Source organism: Bicyclus anynana, chromosome 26, assembly GCF_947172395.1.
Source record: "Bicyclus anynana chromosome 26, ilBicAnyn1.1, whole genome shotgun sequence".
In the NCBI taxonomy this organism is placed as follows: Eukaryota; Metazoa; Arthropoda; class Insecta; order Lepidoptera; family Nymphalidae; genus Bicyclus; species Bicyclus anynana.
Window position 1 is genome coordinate 9,571,476 of NC_069108.1, and position 18,160 is coordinate 9,589,635.

An 18,160-nucleotide genomic window follows, 5' to 3' on the forward strand; every position below is an offset into this window, starting at 1 on the left:
TTTTTTTTCAAAGAAATCAACAAATTACTATATTTATGTCAAAATTATAGATAAAATCAACTAAAAAACAAATTATGGCACTTTTCCCCAGTGCTCACCCTTATTTTTCCAATGGGGATCTCTCACAATGATATAAAAATGCAATATTTACCAGTCATATTAACGGATTAACGATTAACGTTAACTTGCGTTAATTCTTCCGGAATGTAACGCTTTAACGTTTAACGAAGCTAACTTTTTTTGTAGCGGATTAACGATTAACGAAGTTAACTATTTGATTAACGGTGCCCAGCTATGGATAGGGGTAGGGAATGAGTCAAAAATGAGGATGGAGGAGGATTTTATAACTAAATAACAACTGTAACACTTTTTTTGTACAATAAATATTTTATTCTTAGTATTTTATTATAAATTTCATTACTCAAAATTTTCAAATCGGAAGTAAGTAGTGGTACTCTCAGAGATCAGGGCAAATATGTAAAAAATTGGTCAATTACATAATTTACACAATTTTTCTTTCAACCGTCTGTCGCTAAGCGTTATGATATAAATTTCTGTTCAAAATTCCTCTTTGAGAGTGAATGATCTGAGGCACTATTTTTTACCTATACAGAACATGACATCACTATGACAATAAATATGGTATCATTACTTTACAAAGTGACATTAGCATCTGTCAGAAAATTCACAGGATTAATGATCCAATTACCCTCTAATAATCCATAATACATGTGTACTATGAGTCCATTATACAATTTTTTATACATATATACGAGTACATACATGCGAAAACATAAACAGAAGGGTGAAATAGGTTCTGATAGATTACATCGAGTACGCGGGGTAACGCGGGCGCGGGCGTCCGGTAGTGGTTTATAAATAACACCACACGCCCGCGACTTCGTCCGCGTGAAAATCAATTGTAAACCTTCAAGCCCTATTTCACCACTTTAGGGGATGAATTTTAAAAATAATTGAATTACATTATATTTCATATTTTTTTTTATGATTTATGAACAAATTTCTTCTATAATAAGGACTTTCCATACAAACTTTCAACCCCTATTTTACCCCCTTTTCATTTTATTTTCGCAATAAAAAGTATCCTATAACCTTCTCCGTATTATAGTCTTTGTGCCAAGTTTCATTTGAATTCATTCAGTAATTTCAGCGTGCTGCCCGAATAACAAAAAAACACGGACAGACAAACAGACAGACAAAAAAATCGAAAAAAAATAATTTTTGGCTTCAGTATCGATTATATTATGTCCCCCCAACAAAAATTTTCGTAATATCTTCAATGTACAGAATGTACAGAATTCGTATTATAAGTATAGATTCTAGATGGCGCTAGTAGTACTGTATGCCACGGTAACGTTTGTTGTTACAAATGGTAGAAGTAAAATCTCAAATTGCAAATAAATGTATAGAAATTGACCAGTTTTATTACAAGTGTAGAAATATACAGAATATAGATATGACTGTGCCGGACACCAGCAAGAAATGAAGTGAAGTCTTCGCAAGGTTTGATGCAATTGTCAAGCCTGGAGTCGGCATGGTCGTGTGGTAAGCGTAGACTTTGTTTGCACCCGATTTTCCTTTTGACGATTGAGTTTTTTTGACCTTTACTTATTTATTTACTTTATTTATTTATTTACTGTTGATTTGAACTAAAATTGAAATTACAAATAAAACAAAAATATGTATTTGAAAAAGTAATTACAAAAGGCGGCTTTATCGCTTAGTAGTCATCTACCACAGCTCAGGCTTTGCACACAAAAAATCAAAATATTTGGACATTAACCTGCAAGTGTGTGGCGCTGAGCATTGTCCTTTGCCGAGAAAGCCTACATGCACATCCAACACACACATGGACATACATAACTATTATTTCTTACACTTATTTTTATGGGTTCTCATATGTTTTAATAAACTACCTTTTAGCGCACATTTGTAATTACATATCTCACAGGAAAATGGCTTTTCACCAGTGTGGGTAATCGTGTGTCTTAATAAATTACTTTTTTGTGCAAATTTATTATTGCATATTTCACAGGAAAATGGCTTTACACCAGTGTGGGTTCTCATATGTCTTAATAAATTATCTTTTAGCGCACATTTGTAATTACATATCTCACAGGATAATGGCTTTTCACCAGTGTGGGTAATCTTGTGTCTTAATAAATTACTTTTTAGTGCATATTTATTATTGCATATTTCACAGGAAAATGGCTTTTCACCAGTGTGGGTTTTAATGTGATGTAATAAATGAGATTTTTGTGCACATTTGTAATTACATAGGTCACAGGAAAATGGTTTTTCACCAGTGTGGGTTTTAATGTGCAGTAATAAATGAGATTTTTGTGCACATTTGTAATTACATAGGTCACAGAAAAATGGCTTTACACCAGTGTGGGTTTTAATATGCCGTAATAAAGTACATTTTAGTGCAGATTTGTAATTACATATCTCACAGGAAAAGGGCTTTTCACCAGTGTGGGTTTTAATGTGCTGTAATAAATGAGATTTTTGTGCACATTTGTAATTACATATATCACAGGAAAACGGCTTTACACCAGTGTGGGATTTTGTGTGCCTCAACAAGTTATCTTTACGTACAGTTTTATAATGGCATAAGTCACAAGAGTAAGGCTTGGCAACAGTGGGGGTTCTCACGCGTGGATTCTGATCTAGTACAGCTTTGTTGGGTTTCTTGAATATATCGTATAACTGGACTACACAATTTGTGAATCTATTTATATTTGTGTTCAGTTTGGTGCCGCTCTGAGACGATCGGTTGTCCTGTTCACCAATGTCAGTTTCAAAGATTTGTTCGCTTTTCAGGATTGCAACTGCTTCTTCAGTTGCCTGCACTTTGCTCTTGTCGTTTGCAGCCAGTCTCAAGGACAGTGGAGCGACTGAAACAATACATTCTTCTTAAAATTGAGTCCGACAAACGTTTGCGACAGCTCTTGGTGGGTCTAGTATGATAATGTTTGACGACATAACAATAATTTTCAGATGTTAATAATGATGACCAGAATCAACATGTTAAAGAAGCTAAAGCTGAATGAATTTTCATGTAATTACGATAAAAGATTTTTAATAGATTATGCAATTTAATAATCTTATTTATTTTGCAAATATCCAGACAATCTTTGCTTTTTATGTATAAATTAGAAAGACTAATATCTTAGCATTTCATGGATTCACCGTGCGGGTGCCGGGTCCATCGAGTGGTAGAGAGAAAAACTTCGAGCAGAGTCCTGAACTTGTGAGTACAGGATGTAGGGTTAAGGAATTCCTTGACGATTGATCAACACTTCCCTCCCTGCCTAGCCAAACTTGGTAAGATCCTATTAGAGCAGCTTTGGATACTCGTTCTAATATATAACATTGACCTTATTTACCCGAATGTATCATAAAAATCATGAGGAGCATGCTAAACATAAAAAGAATAAATAAAATAAGACATACTAAAATACGCAACCTCACAAAAGCAACAGACGGCCTAGCTCAAGCTCTAGCATTAAAATGGAAGTGGGCAGGACACATAGCTCGTCTGCAAGATCAAAGATGGACAAAAAGAGTGACAGAGTGGAGGGGGCCAGTGGGCAAAAGAAAGAGAGGGAGACCTTGCAACAGATGGGAGGATGAAATAAAACGCGCAACGGGTCCAAACTGGATACAAATAGCGCAATCCAGAGAAAACTGGCACAATTTGGAGGAGGCCTTTACCCGCAGAGGGGTTCCTACAGAATAGTTGCAATATAATATTAAAAAAAAAAAAAAATACTTAAAAGCACTAACTACTAAATAATAATCATCTACTTTTTGATACTAACACAATTAAACTAAACTCAACTTAACCAAACCTTGTAAACTAGTACTTCTGTAGGAAATAAATGGCTTTTTTATTTTTATTTTATTTTTATTTATTTTATTTATCATAAAAATCAATATATTCAAACCTAGTCATCATCCCCATTTGCTCTTTGGACTGTGTATATATGTGTGTAATGAAACACCTTGCTGTAAGCATTGAGGGAATAAAAAATGAAAAAAATCAGTTGTTTGCAAAAGTATTGTTTTGGACACTTTTTTATCCATGTAAGAGTTTAGATAGATAAAAAGTCACCCAATTTTGCCAATTTTTAATGTGTTTATTGTCCAGAGACAGATCTTTTTAAAGAAAAATATAAGATTATTTGTATAGATTTTGAAACATCAGTGTAGGAAAGTATGTTGACATATACAGTACTAACAGTTCCTGTCCATGTCACTTGTCACTCACCTACAGCCGGAGCGCAGCCTGCAGCCAGGGGAGGCTCATCGCTCAGCCTCTGACTCCCTGTCCTGTGGAACAGCAGCAGAATGTGAGTCTGAGCTGGGACGTAGTGCACAAGCAGTGTTGTGTCATGACACTAGTGTCCTTGTATACTGACTTGCTCTGCAGCACGAGTGAGTCACCGCTGCGGCTCACAGCTGCACGAGGCTCACACACTTGTGATGCATCACATGCAGCGTCGCCGCCAGCGTCCTGCCAAATACACAACTCATTTACATGTCTGTCCATCCACAGAGGCCATATACGACCTCCATCGAGAAGTGCACAACAGTCTCACCTGGAGATGCATGATCCTATGTTCATAGTATGCATTCTCTTCCACAAATTCCTCGAAACAAATTGTGCATTCAAAGGTAACACTTTCAATCTTTATGCAACTCTCTGTTACAACCTCGTGTTCTGCAACTGCAGTGCAGGAAGTTGCTGCTCCTCTATGAAGAGCTTCACTCACAGCCTCAGCCAGTGGCTCCTCTTCTAACTTGATGCTCATGTTGGAGTATTGCTCATTAGATACACAGTGATCTTCTTGTGCCAATTCCATGCTATCATCACTCGACATGGAGTCAGAACTGCCTTCATTCTTCACCACAACTGTTGCAACATCTCCCACTACAGATTCCTCTGCTGCTGTCTGCTCCTCTTCATCAGTGTGATCTATGTACAAGTCACAATGGTTAGCTCCTAATGTTGTTTGTGTCAAATTACACTTCAGATGTGCAGTTGTGCAGTTCATCAATTCTTTGTGTTGTATAGTATTCTGAAACAAGGTCAATGTTAGCACCAAACAATCAACTCCTCAAGTAAGGTAACAAGACATAATTATGTATTTCAGGTTTAAATATAAATGAAATAGTTAATACTGAGTACTCACTAATTCATGTTGTTCAACTAAGTCTGTCATCAGTGAATGGGCTCTCAAGCTCAAGTCTCTAAATCTACTGAAGTTAATCAATCTCTGAGCACACAGCACACAGAGTGTTTGCTTCAGGTTTCCTCGACGACACAACTGAAACAACTGCACACAATTATGAGTGATAAAAAGAAAAACTGAGACAAATGTTTTTTTTAGACTTGTGATATTTTCGGCTTTCTGTTTTCTACAAAATAAAGGTCCGTGTAAACTATACAATACAGTAATCAGCATAGAGTAAGTAATCACCACAGACCACAAATGAAGGTAATCACTATCTTTTTAGCCGTTTGTGGTAATCACTACGTTTTAAATCAGTATAAATTAATAATATATTAAAATAGTTTGCTTTGACATTCATACACCATTCACCAAGACGGCAAACCAAACACCACAGATTATTATATGAACAGGAACACAAACTTAAATGAAGGCGGCGAAATTCGAATTTATTTAATAAATTCGAAATACATATGACCCATATGACATTTAATTGACAGTTCAGTTGACGTCTAGACTTTTTATTTATCAGGCGGTTCTGAGTTCTACTTTACTTTATTCTAAAATTAATATTTTTGGGGTAAATAATATTTCTTTTGTAAATAGATCACAAAATGTGTCTATCCTTTTATTTTAGACGTAGCTAAGTTTTACATATTTTAAAATGCAAAGATGGATATCGGCGTGTGTTACATAGATAGTTGGAATTATTTTAATTACTTTGAATAAAAACAAACAAAAAGTTTTAATTTTTTAGTTAAAAAAATATTAGTCATGCAGTTCGGCTCTTACAAGTGGACTCGTCAACACCCTTAGACCAGTTATTAATAGTCTAAGTCAACACCTTAAAGTTATGGGAAATACTCCCGAGCACAATGTATAGTTAAATTATTCTGCATACCATTCCCCGATCTAGATAAAATTCTCCGGAATTCTTCACATGTTGGCAATGCTTTACCACAGACGACATCAGTGGCTCAGACCAATTACCTAATATAGCACCTGCCTCGTTAGAGGTTGCCCCTCTGTCGAAACATATGATCATGATCTAACGTCACTAACGTGTTCACACAATCTGCGTAAAGAATTGATTTTTCATTGTGTTATAATTACGTGTGCGCAAGTGAGCACATTCATAGACAACACGATACATATATATGCTGTGTAAAGGCGTCCTTATCGCTAATAGCTTGTAAAAATACTAGCTGACGTCGCACGGTTTCACCCGCGTGGTTCCCCGTTCCTGTAGGAATACGGAGATAATATATAGCCTACAGCCTTCCTCGATAAATGGGCTATCTAACGCTGAAAGAATTTTTCAAACCGGACCAGTAGTTCCTGAGATTAGCGCATTTAAACAAACAAATTCTTCAGCTTTTGTAATATTAGTATAGATTGTGTTTTAAATTCCATCTATATTCTGTGTATTATACTAGTCAACGTCCTGCGGTTTCACCAGCGTAGTTCCTGTTCCCGTGAGAATAAAATATATTTTATGACACTTACAAATAACGTGGTCTTTGTACGTAGTGGTAAAAGAACTTTCAAAATAGGCTTAGTATACAAAGAGATTTCTCCCTAAACTTTCGTCGTTATCAACTCATATTCGACTCACTGCTGAGCTCGAGTCTCCTCTCAGAATGAGAGGGGTTAGGCCAATAGTCCACCACGCTGGCCCAATGCGGATTGGCAGACTTCACACACGCAGAGAATTAAGAAAATTCTCTGGTGTGCAGGTTTCCTCACGATGTTTTTCTTCACCGTTTGAGACACGTGATATTTAATTTCTTAAAATGCACACAACTGAAAAGTTGGAGGTGCATGCCCCGGACCGGATTCGAATCCACACCCTTTAGAATCGGAGGCAGAGGTCATATCCACTGGGCTATCACACATTTTATTATCTACAGGGTGATTCGGTCTTTAGTGCGGATATTTTTTTTCGTGGTTCTGTATCATTAATAGAATATAAATCTACAAACAGTTCGATACATTTTATGTAATTTTTTTTTTTAATTTATGTCTCTAAAATAACAAAATAATGTACATATTATTACTAAACAAGATATATTCAGCTTAAAAGTGATCTGGTGACGTCCTTTAGGTATCAAACGAAAATAAAATAAACGCACAATAGGGTGACCCTAAAATTCTGTTCAAAGGTAAATAACTTTAGCTAACGATAATTTTGTTATTTTTGAGTTAAAAAAAAAAAGAAAAAATACGTGATCATTAAATTTTGTTTATGTACAAAATATAAAAATATCTGCACTAAAAAAAAATTCTTCCTGTATACTAATAATATAAAGAGAAAAGATTTGATTGTTTATTTGTTTGCATTAAATACTCTCTGAAACTAATGAACCAATTTAAAATAATATTTTCATTGTCAGCGATAACATATTACTTACTAAAAATTTGCTCTAAAGTTCATGTTAATAAATCATGTCGTTTGTCCACAGATAAAACTCAAAAACAACACTGCCATCTCGCTTTCAAAAGTAATTTTAAGAGTTCCCAAAATTTTTGCAACCGCTCTTATGCCGCTTCTTTCGTAAATACAGAGTCGTACGGAGTATACCCCGGCACACTGCGCCGTTGCTATTTGACAGGTCCGTTTAGTGTTGTACCGATCACTTATCGATATGAGCATTATTTGACAGTATTTTTACACATTAAACGTCAGAAATGGGCTTGTGACGTTAATTTTACATCGTTTGTAATGATATTTAGAAAGGCGAAAGAATAATAAATAAGTGATATTATTTTATTTTATTATAAATCCCTATTTACAGTTTATTTTTTGTATTATCTATAGATAATGTGACGAAAAAAAATATCTGTGACTATTGTTTCAAAATAGTTAGAACTCGGGGATATTTTATGATGCATTAAGTCAAGTCCAAGCTTTCAATGAAAAATAAATCTTCTGTAGGTTTGACATTAGTCTCGACGTATGTCGTGAAAACAAAATGACACATTGTCGACAAATAGCGCTGATTGGAGAATATTGCCACCCCTTTCGTTGCTATAAAAGGAAAGAGAGAGCTAATTATCCGTGAATTTGAGCTTTGATTTGAGATTATTTTTTGATACGTTAATAAAAAAGAGTTTTGAATGTGAAATAATTCCTTATTCGTATCTGGCAATAAACCAAGACATTCTCAACCGGGTTATAGTGTCTAAGTGAAAGTCTAAATACAATTGGAATGTCAAATGGTTAACAGCGAAAATTGTCTGGGGTATATGAAAAAGTATGCGGAACCCACCTTGGCGTTAATGTTGCCACTTCACGGTAGATGGCGCTCAAACCACTTGAGCATCCGCTCGGACGCAGCTGAGCAATTGCTCGGCGCTGAGCATTTAGTAGTAAGGTAGACGCAGACGTAATTTATTTGACGATTTTGAAAAACAAATTATCAAAACCGACTTCAATTGATACAATATTAAAATCAATTTTGAAAATGAAGTTCAATCCAAATTGTTCGAAGGAAAACTTGAAAAATTATAACAATGATGAAATGAATTTGTTTTTGAAGTCGGTTAAATTGTAATGCTCTTTTTTTCTTATGACTTGCCAAGCGCCTTATGAGAAATTGATATTTTTATTATTGATTTTTTTTTATATATAATTTCTGTTGCTGTCCGTACGTTTACAAAGGGATTTGTTGCCAGTTTTTAAATGAAATAAATCCATTAATACATTTTATATTAATTAACATGTTAATGAAATTAAAAATATTTTAAACAAATAATATCAACTGAGAACAATGCTCAAAAATGTTTTACTATGGTAACATTTTAATTTGAATTAAAAATTTTAATAACACTGGCAACATTCTCTTTGTAAACCGTCCGGACTAGTGTTTTGGTGCATTCTTAATTGAATAATTATTACATTATGTAATTATATAATTATTGTATTTTTTATAATTATAAAAAAAATTAAATACGGCATGTAATGCTTTCCATGTTGGGGTCACCCGCGCCATTCGTGCTTTTAAAATGTAATTGATTAATTGAATAGTTTAGCTAGGGATGCGCAAAAGGTAAAGTATCGATACTCGACAAATAACTACTATATAACAACAGTAATAAGTAAGTGGACAAAAATAACATAAACCTACTCCTACGTGTAAAGAGGTAAACCCTAGTACAGAATTTTCTTATGAAATATAAGCATTATTATAGTGTATGAAAACTATATGAAATTAATAAAAAATTATACATATGACACTATTACATAATATACGAATATTTAAAGTGAAAGAAATCAAAGGACAAATTACACGAATCGGTCAAGCCGTGTTCAAGTTTTAGCGAAACTAATTTACATCAATTAGTTTTTAGATATAAGACAAAGTATCGATACTGTAGCGCATCCCTATGTTTGGCCGCATTCGGTCCGCGCCCGTAGACCATCCAGCGGCAAGACGTGTGTTCGGCGAAATATTATTAAAAATAAAATATAATAATAATATATAATAGCACTATCGATGTAAAGTTAAGAAATTATTGGCTAGCCTACAGTTTTTGTAGATTTTTTAACTTATTATTATTATTTTCATTTTTGAACGTAACGGGACGTAACTGAGTCGTTTATTCAAGATGGCGGCCGGGGAAACGTCACTCTGGTACTTTAGTGTGCAATTCTGACATCTGTCAATGTCAATTATTAATTAGATGAAAATTCATACAGTTTTAGCTTCTTTACATTAAATGTGACATTTTTTAATATTTGAACTATAAGCATAAACGCACAAATAACAAAGATATTAGTAATTTTGTTTGAACGCGCATACAAATCTAACGATCACTACATTGCCTATGACGTCATTAGTTCGAGCCATTTTGTATGGGGCGTTTTTCAGGGATCCGCGGCAGCGCCGCAAATCTGACTCTTTAAATCCCTGTAGCTCCGAAAGTAATGATCGCAGATACCCTGTTACTTTTACAAAATTGCTTTACTATTAGTATACTCTTAATTTATATACAATTTAAAAAACTGTCATCATCCCTATTGGTGGAGAGGTACCTTAGAACCAGGAGAAGGACATAGAAAAGGGTACTTACTTAGGGTAGAGGTAGGCTTGAGTAGGGTATGGTAGGGTAGGGGTAGGATAAGAGTAGGGGAGGCGTAGAGTGGGATTAGAATAGGATAGGGGTAGGGAATGAGTCAAAGCGAAGCTTGACAAAGTTCGCTACTAGATAATAATTAGCATACTAGTGAGTCCGCCATCCTCCCAGCCAAGTTTATGAGGATGGAGGAGGATTTTATAACTAAATAACAACTGTAACACTTTTTTTGTACAATAAATATTTTATTCTTAGCATTTTATTATAAATTTCATTACTCAAAATTTTCAAATCAGAAGTAGTGGTACCTTAGACCATTAATAACTGGACGTGGTTCGCTAACCGTTACCCCTCTGGCAAAGATCAAAAATCTATGATCTAATGCATTTATAAAAACTGTTCCTACAGAATCGATGTTTCATTGTTGTAATCGTTTTCGTCGTGTGAGGAGCTCCCTAAAAATGCCGGTTTTTGTAGTTAAATGGCATAAAAAACGGCCAAAAACTTGTAGTTTAGTAAAAGATGGAGTAACGTTTCATTTGAAAGTATTTAAACCTTAATTTTATCAAATTTTTAATAAAAACAATTTATAAAAAGAATCGATTCTTTTGACGAAACAGCCAAACATCGATCAGTAATCGAATATGCTATGTATGTAATCTGTGGATAGTCTTAGCAATGTCACAGTTAATATTCAAGCAGTAGTTTGACTTCATATTCAATTTCAATTTCAACTTACTAGTTAAATAGATTTTATTAATTAGAAATAGGACTAACTCACTAACATACTAAACTTAAAACAGATACACTAACAATATACTAACATAGAAAAAAAAATTAAAACTGTTACTCTTATTAATTGAAAAACTTGTTTAATGTAATAATGTAAGGAATAATAAAGGCTTTGAAATTGAGAAAAACATAAGGGATTAAAAGGCTAACATAACCTACGGAAAGCTACACTGCGCGTGGCCCGACATGCACTTGACCGGTTTTTTTAATATTTGGTCACGTAGTGTGGAGGTAATACCTAGATGGCATCACCAAAATAAACATAATATGAATACGACCTAACCTTCAAGGTCATTGATTAGTATCAGCCTTATTTAAATCTACCAATCAAAAAACAACACGCATTTTATTGATCACTTCCTATTTTACTACAATTTACAAAATATTTTATTTGTTTACATAAAAAAAGTATATTTACAATCACAAAACAAAATGGAAATACAAAGTTGGCAAATGTAATTAAAATGCTGGAGGCAGGCAGCCCTATCACATGTTTACGTACCGCGCGCTGTAAGTATTTATTTCAAAAATACGGCCGAGTATACTGCTTGTATATATTTTTACTGTGCACAATGTGTTTGTTAGTGTGTGTAAAAATTACGCGTGTGTGTATTGCGAGTCAAATTTATAGTTGTGTGTAGTGTATGGACACAGAATATACTTAATGGTGTTAAATGTTTTCGATGTGTGAGTTTACCTCGTCCCCCTCAAAAAATGACAGACTTTTTTGTTGGTGAATTTGGGTGCGAACCGCGTCCAGTTATTAATGGTCTAAGAGTGGTACCCTCAGAGATCAGGGCAAATATGTAAAAAATTGGTCAATTACATAATTTACACAATTTTTCTTTCAACCGTCTGTCACTAAGCGTTATGATATAAATTTCTGTTCAAAATTCCTCTTTGAGAATGAATGATCTGAGGCACTATTTTTTACCTATACAGAACAGGACATCACTATGACAATAAATATGGTATCATTATTTTACAAAGTGACATTAGCATCTGTCAGAAAATTCACAGGATTAATAATAATAATAATAATAATAATAATAATTTATTTGCTGATCCAATGATCCAATTACCCTCTAATAATCTATAATACATGTGTACTATGAGTCCATTATACAATTTTTTATATATACGAGTACATACATGCGAAAACAAACAGAAGGGTGAAATAGGTTCTGATAGATTACATCGAGTACGCGGGGTAACGCGGGCGCGGGCGTCTGGTAGTGGTTTATAAATAACACCACACGCCCGCGACTTCGTCCGCGTGAAAATGAATTGTAAACCTTCAAGCCCTATTTCACCACTTTAGGGGATGAATTTTAAAAATAATTGAATTACATTATATTTCATATTTTTTTTTTATGATTTATGAACAAATTTCTAAAAATGTAATTTTAAAAATGAAGGACTTTCCATACAAACTTTCAACCCCTATTTCACCCCCTTTTCATTTTATTTTCGCAATAAAAAGTATCCTATAACCTTCTCCGTATTATGGTCTTTGTGCCAAGTTTCATTTGAATTCATTCAGTAATTTCAGCGTGATGCCCGAATAACAAAAAAACACGGACAGACAAACAGACAGACAAAAAAATCGAAAAAAAAAATTTTTAGCTTCAGTATCGATTATATTATGTCCCCCCAACAAAAATTTTCGTAATATCTTCAATGTACAGAATGTACAAAATTCGTATTATAAGTATAGATTCTAGATGGCGCTAGTAGTACTCTATGCCACGGTAACGTTTGTTGTTACAAATGGTAGAAGTAAAATCTCAAATTGCAAATAAATGTATATGTAATATAGAAATGATAGAAAGGAAATGATATAATATAGAAATCGACCAGTTTTATTATAAGTATAGATATAAAATATAGATATGACTGTGTTGGACACCAGCAAGATATGAAGTGAAGTCTGCGGCCTGCGCAAGGTTTGATGCAATTGTCAAGCCTGGAGTCGGCATGGTCGTGTGGTAAGCGTAGACTTTGTTTGCACCCGATTTTCCTTTTGACGATTGAGTTTTTTTGACCTTTACTTATTTATTTACTGTTGATTTGAACTAAACGTAGTATTAATTACTTAATAGTAGTAAACCTACTGCTTAACGGTTCTAATTAAAGGTCCTAGGATTACTTATATGAATGATAATTTACATGAATGGGATCACAGTTTTCAAAGACGAACAAACAGCCTTGCGGCGAATATTTGCAGGTGGTGGGGAGATCCATCGTGTCGTTCACCGTCAGCTTACTGGAAATTCATTTTTAATACAAGAAGCGGGGTTTTGAAACTAAGCTTCCGTGCTGCTCGCATATGGGCTCGTCACGTTATATGTCTACTAATTAACTGTTATATGTACTTTTAATTTTAAAAGTGTTCTCTTTGATTCTTATTTAATAAAAAGATGGTCAATTGATGTCAAACAATCAGTGAGCTCGAGCAATCGCAAACGTCGACCAATCACGGCCGACCAGCCGGGGGAAAAGGTCGGTAGGGGGGTACGACGACTGCGGTCGAGTCGGGCATTCAGTCTTGAGATTTTGGGGTGATTACTATAAAGTGTTACTAAGTTAAGAAAAGTGAATAAATAGTGAATTTGTTATTGTGCACTACGACGTTTTACTTCCACACTGGCCTGAACCTTACAATGCGCTAAGCGTCATATTTAGTGCCGTACAGGATATGTATTTAGGGTATTCTGTAATCAATGAATAAAATGCAAATGGTAAATACAAAACCTAATTATCTAAAACCTATTTGAATAATTAGGTGGTAATTTAAGTAGTTGGGTAATCACCTAGAGTGACCAGAAACATTTTTTTTTTTCGGATTTTTCAAATTTTTCTATCTTGAATCAGTTTTTTCAATTCTCTAGCTGTTGTAATTAAGATTTTAAAGATCTGTGACCGCTTTCATTTCTACCTGCCTAAGCAGTAGGTAACGTAACCGTTGAAGCAGTAGGTTTAGTAGGTAGGTACAAAAGGCGGCTTTATCGCTTAGTAGTCATCTACCACAGCTCAGGCTTTGCACACAAAAAATCAAAATATTTGGACATTAACCTGCAAGTGTGTGGCGCTGAACATTGTCCTTTGCCGAGAACGCCTACATGCACATCTAACACACACATGGACATACATAACTATTATTTCTTACACTTATTTTTATGGGTTCTCATATGTTTTAATAAACTACCTTTTAGCGCACATTTGTAATTACATATCTCACAGGAAAATGGCTTTTCACCAGTGTGGGTAATCGTGTGTCTTAATAAATTACTTTTTTGTGCAAATTTATTATTGCATATTTCACAGGAAAATGGCTTTACACCAGTGTGGGTTCTCATATGTCTTAATAAATTATCTTTTAGCGCACATTTGTAATTACATATCTCACAGGATAATGGCTTTTCACCAGTGTGGGTAATCTTGTGTCTTAATAAATTACTTTTTAGTGCATATTTATTATTGCATATTTCACAGGAAAATGGCTTTTCACCAGTGTGGGTTTTAATGTGATGTAATAAATGAGATTTTTGTGCACATTTGTAATTACATAGGTCACAGGAAAATGGTTTTTCACCAGTGTGGGTTTTAATGTGCAGTAATAAATGAGATTTTTGTGCACATTTGTAATTACATAGGTCACAGAAAAATGGCTTTACACCAGTGTGGGTTTTAATATGCCGTAATAAAGTACATTTTAGTGCAGATTTGTAATTACATATCTCACAGGAAAAGGGCTTTTCACCAGTGTGGGTTTTAATGTGCTGTAATAAATGAGATTTTTGTGCACATTTGTAATTACATATATCACAGGAAAACGGCTTTACACCAGTGTGGGATTTTGTGTGCCTCAACAAGTTATCTTTACGTACAGTTTTATAATGGCATAAGTCACAAGAGTAAGGCTTGGCAACAGTGGGGGTTCTCACACGTGGATTCTGATCTAGTACAGCTTTGATGGGTTTCTTGAATATATCGTATAACTGGACTACACAATTTGTGAATCTATTTATATCTGTGTTCAGTTTGGTGCCGCTCGGAGACGATCGGTTGTCCAGTTCACCAATGTCAGTTTCAAAGATTTGTTCGCTTTTCAGGATTGCACCTGCTTCTTCAGTTGCCTGCACTTTGCTCTCGTCGTTTGCCGCAAGTCTCGCGGACAGTGGAGCGACTGAAACAATACATTCTTCTTACAATTGAGTCCGACAAACGTTTGCGACAGATCTACTGCTACTATCTGTCGCCTGAACATCACTCCCGCGACTTTCGACACTACTATTTATTATTAAAATGTTTATACTCATACTAGTTTTGCGATCTTAATTTTATTTGTGGACTAGATATGTATTCATTAGATTTTCCGTACTATCGTAATTTATTGTGGATAATGTGGATTTTATCCACTTTTTTAATGAGTGTCTAGAAATTTCTAAGATACTTTCGTTTCTGTTTATGTACCTATACAGGTATGGAGCTAGGTAATTGAACTGACGTCTGGCAAAAGTAGTTTTTGTGAAGGGTAGTAGGAGGGAGTCCGTTCTGCAAGTTAACATTCTTTGTTGTATGATGGGGTGGGACTTACTCTTATGATGGCGCAGAACGGTAAACATTATATATATATAGCATACAGAGAGCAGTTTAGAATCTTTGTACAACTCTTCTGTTGGGTACCTAAAACACTTTTTGAGTATTACTTTAATGAGTGCTCTCTGCGCTCTTTCTACTTCTATCATGTACTAGCAGCAGCTCCACCCCATGCATACAATAATTAATGCTGGTTTATTCAATGAATAGAGCATTTTACAAAATAAATTCGTCATAATCGTTATCAGCCTAATTAAATGGTCTATAACAAGGAGACAATCCTTATAGGAGAAGAGTTCTGGACCCACTATCTACCACCCACTTGGTGGGTCTAGTATGATAATGTTTGATTACATAACAATAATTTTCAGATGTTAATAATGATGACCAGAATCAACAAAGAAGCTAAAGCTGAATGAATTTTCATGTAATTACAATAAAAGATTTTTAATAGATTATGCAATTTAATAATCTTATTTATTTTGCAAATATCCAGACAATCTTTGCTTTTTATGTATAAATTAGAGAGACTAATAATATCTTAGCATTTCATGGATTCACCGTGCGGGTGCCGGGTCCATCGCGTGGTAGAGAGAAGAACTCCGAGCAGAGTCCTGAACTATGATGTAGGGTTAAAAAATTCCTTGACAATCGATCAACACTCCCCTGCCTAGCCAAACTTGGTAAGATCCTATTAGAGCAGCTTTGGATACTCGTTCTAATATATAACATTGACCTTATTTACCCGAATGTATCATAAAAATCAATATATTCAAACCTAGTCATCATCCCCATTTGCTCTTTGGACTGTGTATATATGTGTGTAATGAAACACCTTGCTGTAAGCATTGAGGGAATAAAAAATGAAAAAAATCAGTTGTTTGCAAAAGTATTGTTTTGGACACTTTTTTATCCATGTAAGAGTTAAGATAGATAAAAAATCACCCAATTTTGCCAATTTTTAATATATGTTTATTGTCCGGAGACAGATTTTTTAAAGAAAAATATAAGATTATTTGTATAGAGTTTGAAACATCAGTGTAAGAAAGTATGTTGACATACAATACTAACAGTTCCTGCATGTCACTTGTCACTCACCTACAGCCGGAGCGCAGCCTGCAGCCGGGGGAGGCTCATCGCTCAGCCTCTGACTCCCTGTCCTGTGGAACAGCAGCAGAATGTGAGTCTGAGCTGGGACGTAGTGCACAAGCAGTGTTGTGTCATGACACTAGTGTCCTTGTATACTGACTTGTTCTGCACAAGTGAGTCACCGCTGCGGCTCACAGCTGCACGAGGCTCGCACACTTGTGATGCATCACATGCAGCGTCGCCGCCAGTGTCCTGCCAAATACACAACTCATTTACATGTCTGTCCGTCCACAGAGGCCATATACCACCACTGTCGAAGAGTGCACAACAGTCTCACTTGAAGATGCATGATCCTATGTTCGTAGTATGCATTCTCTTCCACAAATTCCTCTAAACAAATTGTGCATTCAAAGGTAACACTTTCAATCTTTATGCAACTTTTTGTTTCAGCCACATGTTTTGCAACTGCAGTGCAGGAAGTTGCTGCTTTTCTATGAAGAGCTTCACTCACAGCCTCAGCCAGTGGATCCTCTTCTAACTTGATGCTTATAGTGTATTCCTTCTTGGATACACAGTGATCTTCTAGTGGCAGTTCCAAGTTATCAGCACTCGACATGGAGTCAGAACTGCCTTCTTTCTTCACCACAATGGTTGCAACATCTCCCACTACTGATTCCTCTGCTGCTGTCTGCTCCTCTTCATCAGTGTGATCTATGTACAAGTCACAATGGTTAGCTCCTAATGTTGTTTGTGTCAAATTACACTTCAGATGTGCAGTTGTGCAGTTCATCAATTCTTTGTGTTGTATAGTATTCTGAAACAAGGTCAATGTTAACATCAAACAATCAACTCCTCAAGTAAGGTAACAAGACATTAATTATTAATACTGAGTACTCACTAATTCATGTTGTTCAACTAAGTCTGTCATCAGTGAATGGGCTCTCAAGCTCAAGTCTCTAAATCTACTGAAGTTAATCAATCTCTGAGCACACAGCACACAGAGTGTTTGCTTCAGGTTTCCTCGACGACACAACTGAAACAACTGCACACAATTATGAGTGATAAAAAGAAAAACTGAGACAAATGTTTTTTTTAGACTTGTGATATTTTCGGCTTTCTGTTTTCTACAAAGTAAAGGTCCGTGTGGGTCCGTGTAAACTATACAATACAGTAATTAGCATAGAGTAAGTAATCACCACAGACCACAAATGAAGGTAATCACTATCTTTTTAGCCGTTTGTGGTAATCACTACGTTTTAAATCAGTTTAAATTAATAGTGATTAATACTATATTAAAATAGTTTGTTTTGACATTCATTCACCATTCCCCAAGACGGCAAACC

General features: G+C 35.1%; 3 protein-coding genes across 4 annotated transcripts; all 3 read right to left on the minus strand.

Annotated features, from left to right (window-relative positions):
* Positions 1–765: 765 nt before the first annotated feature.
* Positions 766–5,856, minus strand: LOC112056247 (zinc finger protein 773-like). 2 transcript variants are annotated; one of them, XM_052889694.1, is made up of 6 exons: positions 5,515–5,856; positions 5,220–5,363; positions 4,626–5,105; positions 4,446–4,540; positions 4,295–4,356; positions 766–2,918 (listed from the first exon to the last, which is right to left on the minus strand). In XM_052889694.1, exons 2-6 carry the CDS (start codon positions 5,247–5,249, stop codon positions 1,888–1,890), a joined length of 1,698 nt encoding a protein of 565 aa, XP_052745654.1. In that variant the 5' UTR covers positions 5,250–5,363; positions 5,515–5,856; the 3' UTR covers positions 766–1,887. The 2 variants fall into 2 exon arrangements, with proteins under 2 accessions (XP_052745654.1, XP_052745653.1); XM_052889693.1 differs by having other exon boundaries at positions 5,220–5,856.
* Positions 5,857–12,956: 7,100 nt separating this feature from the next.
* LOC128199642 (gastrula zinc finger protein XlCGF57.1-like) lies at positions 12,957–15,697 on the minus strand. The gene is made up of 2 exons (XM_052889887.1): positions 15,637–15,697; positions 12,957–15,315 (listed from the first exon to the last, which is right to left on the minus strand). The coding sequence occupies exons 1-2, from the start codon at positions 15,695–15,697 to the stop codon at positions 14,285–14,287; spliced, it is 1,092 nt and encodes a 363-aa protein (XP_052745847.1). The 3' UTR covers positions 12,957–14,284.
* LOC128199584 (uncharacterized) lies at positions 15,177–18,008 on the minus strand. Its single transcript, XM_052889709.1, has 3 exons — positions 17,716–18,008; positions 16,827–17,631; positions 15,177–15,315 (listed from the first exon to the last, which is right to left on the minus strand). Exons 1-2 carry the CDS (start codon positions 17,743–17,745, stop codon positions 17,086–17,088), a joined length of 576 nt encoding a protein of 191 aa, XP_052745669.1. The 5' UTR covers positions 17,746–18,008; the 3' UTR covers positions 15,177–15,315; positions 16,827–17,085.
* Positions 18,009–18,160: the final 152 nt, after the last annotated feature.

Excerpts from the sequence above, each read along its gene's own strand:
- LOC112056247 (XM_052889693.1), bottom strand. The coding sequence starts at position 5,492 with ATGCTGATTACTGTATTGTATAGTTTACACGGACCTTTATTTTGTAGA. Across the intron at positions 5,106-5,219 it reads TAGTTGAACAACATGAATTA|AATACTATACAACACAAAGA; the intron begins GTGAGTACTCAG and ends ACCTTGTTTCAG. Across the intron at positions 2,919-4,294 it reads AGGCTGCGCTCCGGCTGTAG|TCGCTCCACTGTCCTTGAGA; the intron begins GTGAGTGACAAG and ends GTATTGTTTCAG.
- LOC128199642 (XM_052889887.1), bottom strand. The coding sequence starts at position 15,697 with ATGTTAACTTGCAGAACGGACTCCCTCCTACTACCCTTCACAAAAACT. Across the intron at positions 15,316-15,636 it reads AAAAACTACTTTTGCCAGAC|TCGCTCCACTGTCCGCGAGA; the intron begins GTCAGTTCAATT and ends GTATTGTTTCAG.
- LOC128199584 (XM_052889709.1), bottom strand. The coding sequence starts at position 17,745 with ATGACAGACTTAGTTGAACAACATGAATTA. Across the intron at positions 17,632-17,715 it reads TAGTTGAACAACATGAATTA|AATACTATACAACACAAAGA; the intron begins GTGAGTACTCAG and ends ACCTTGTTTCAG.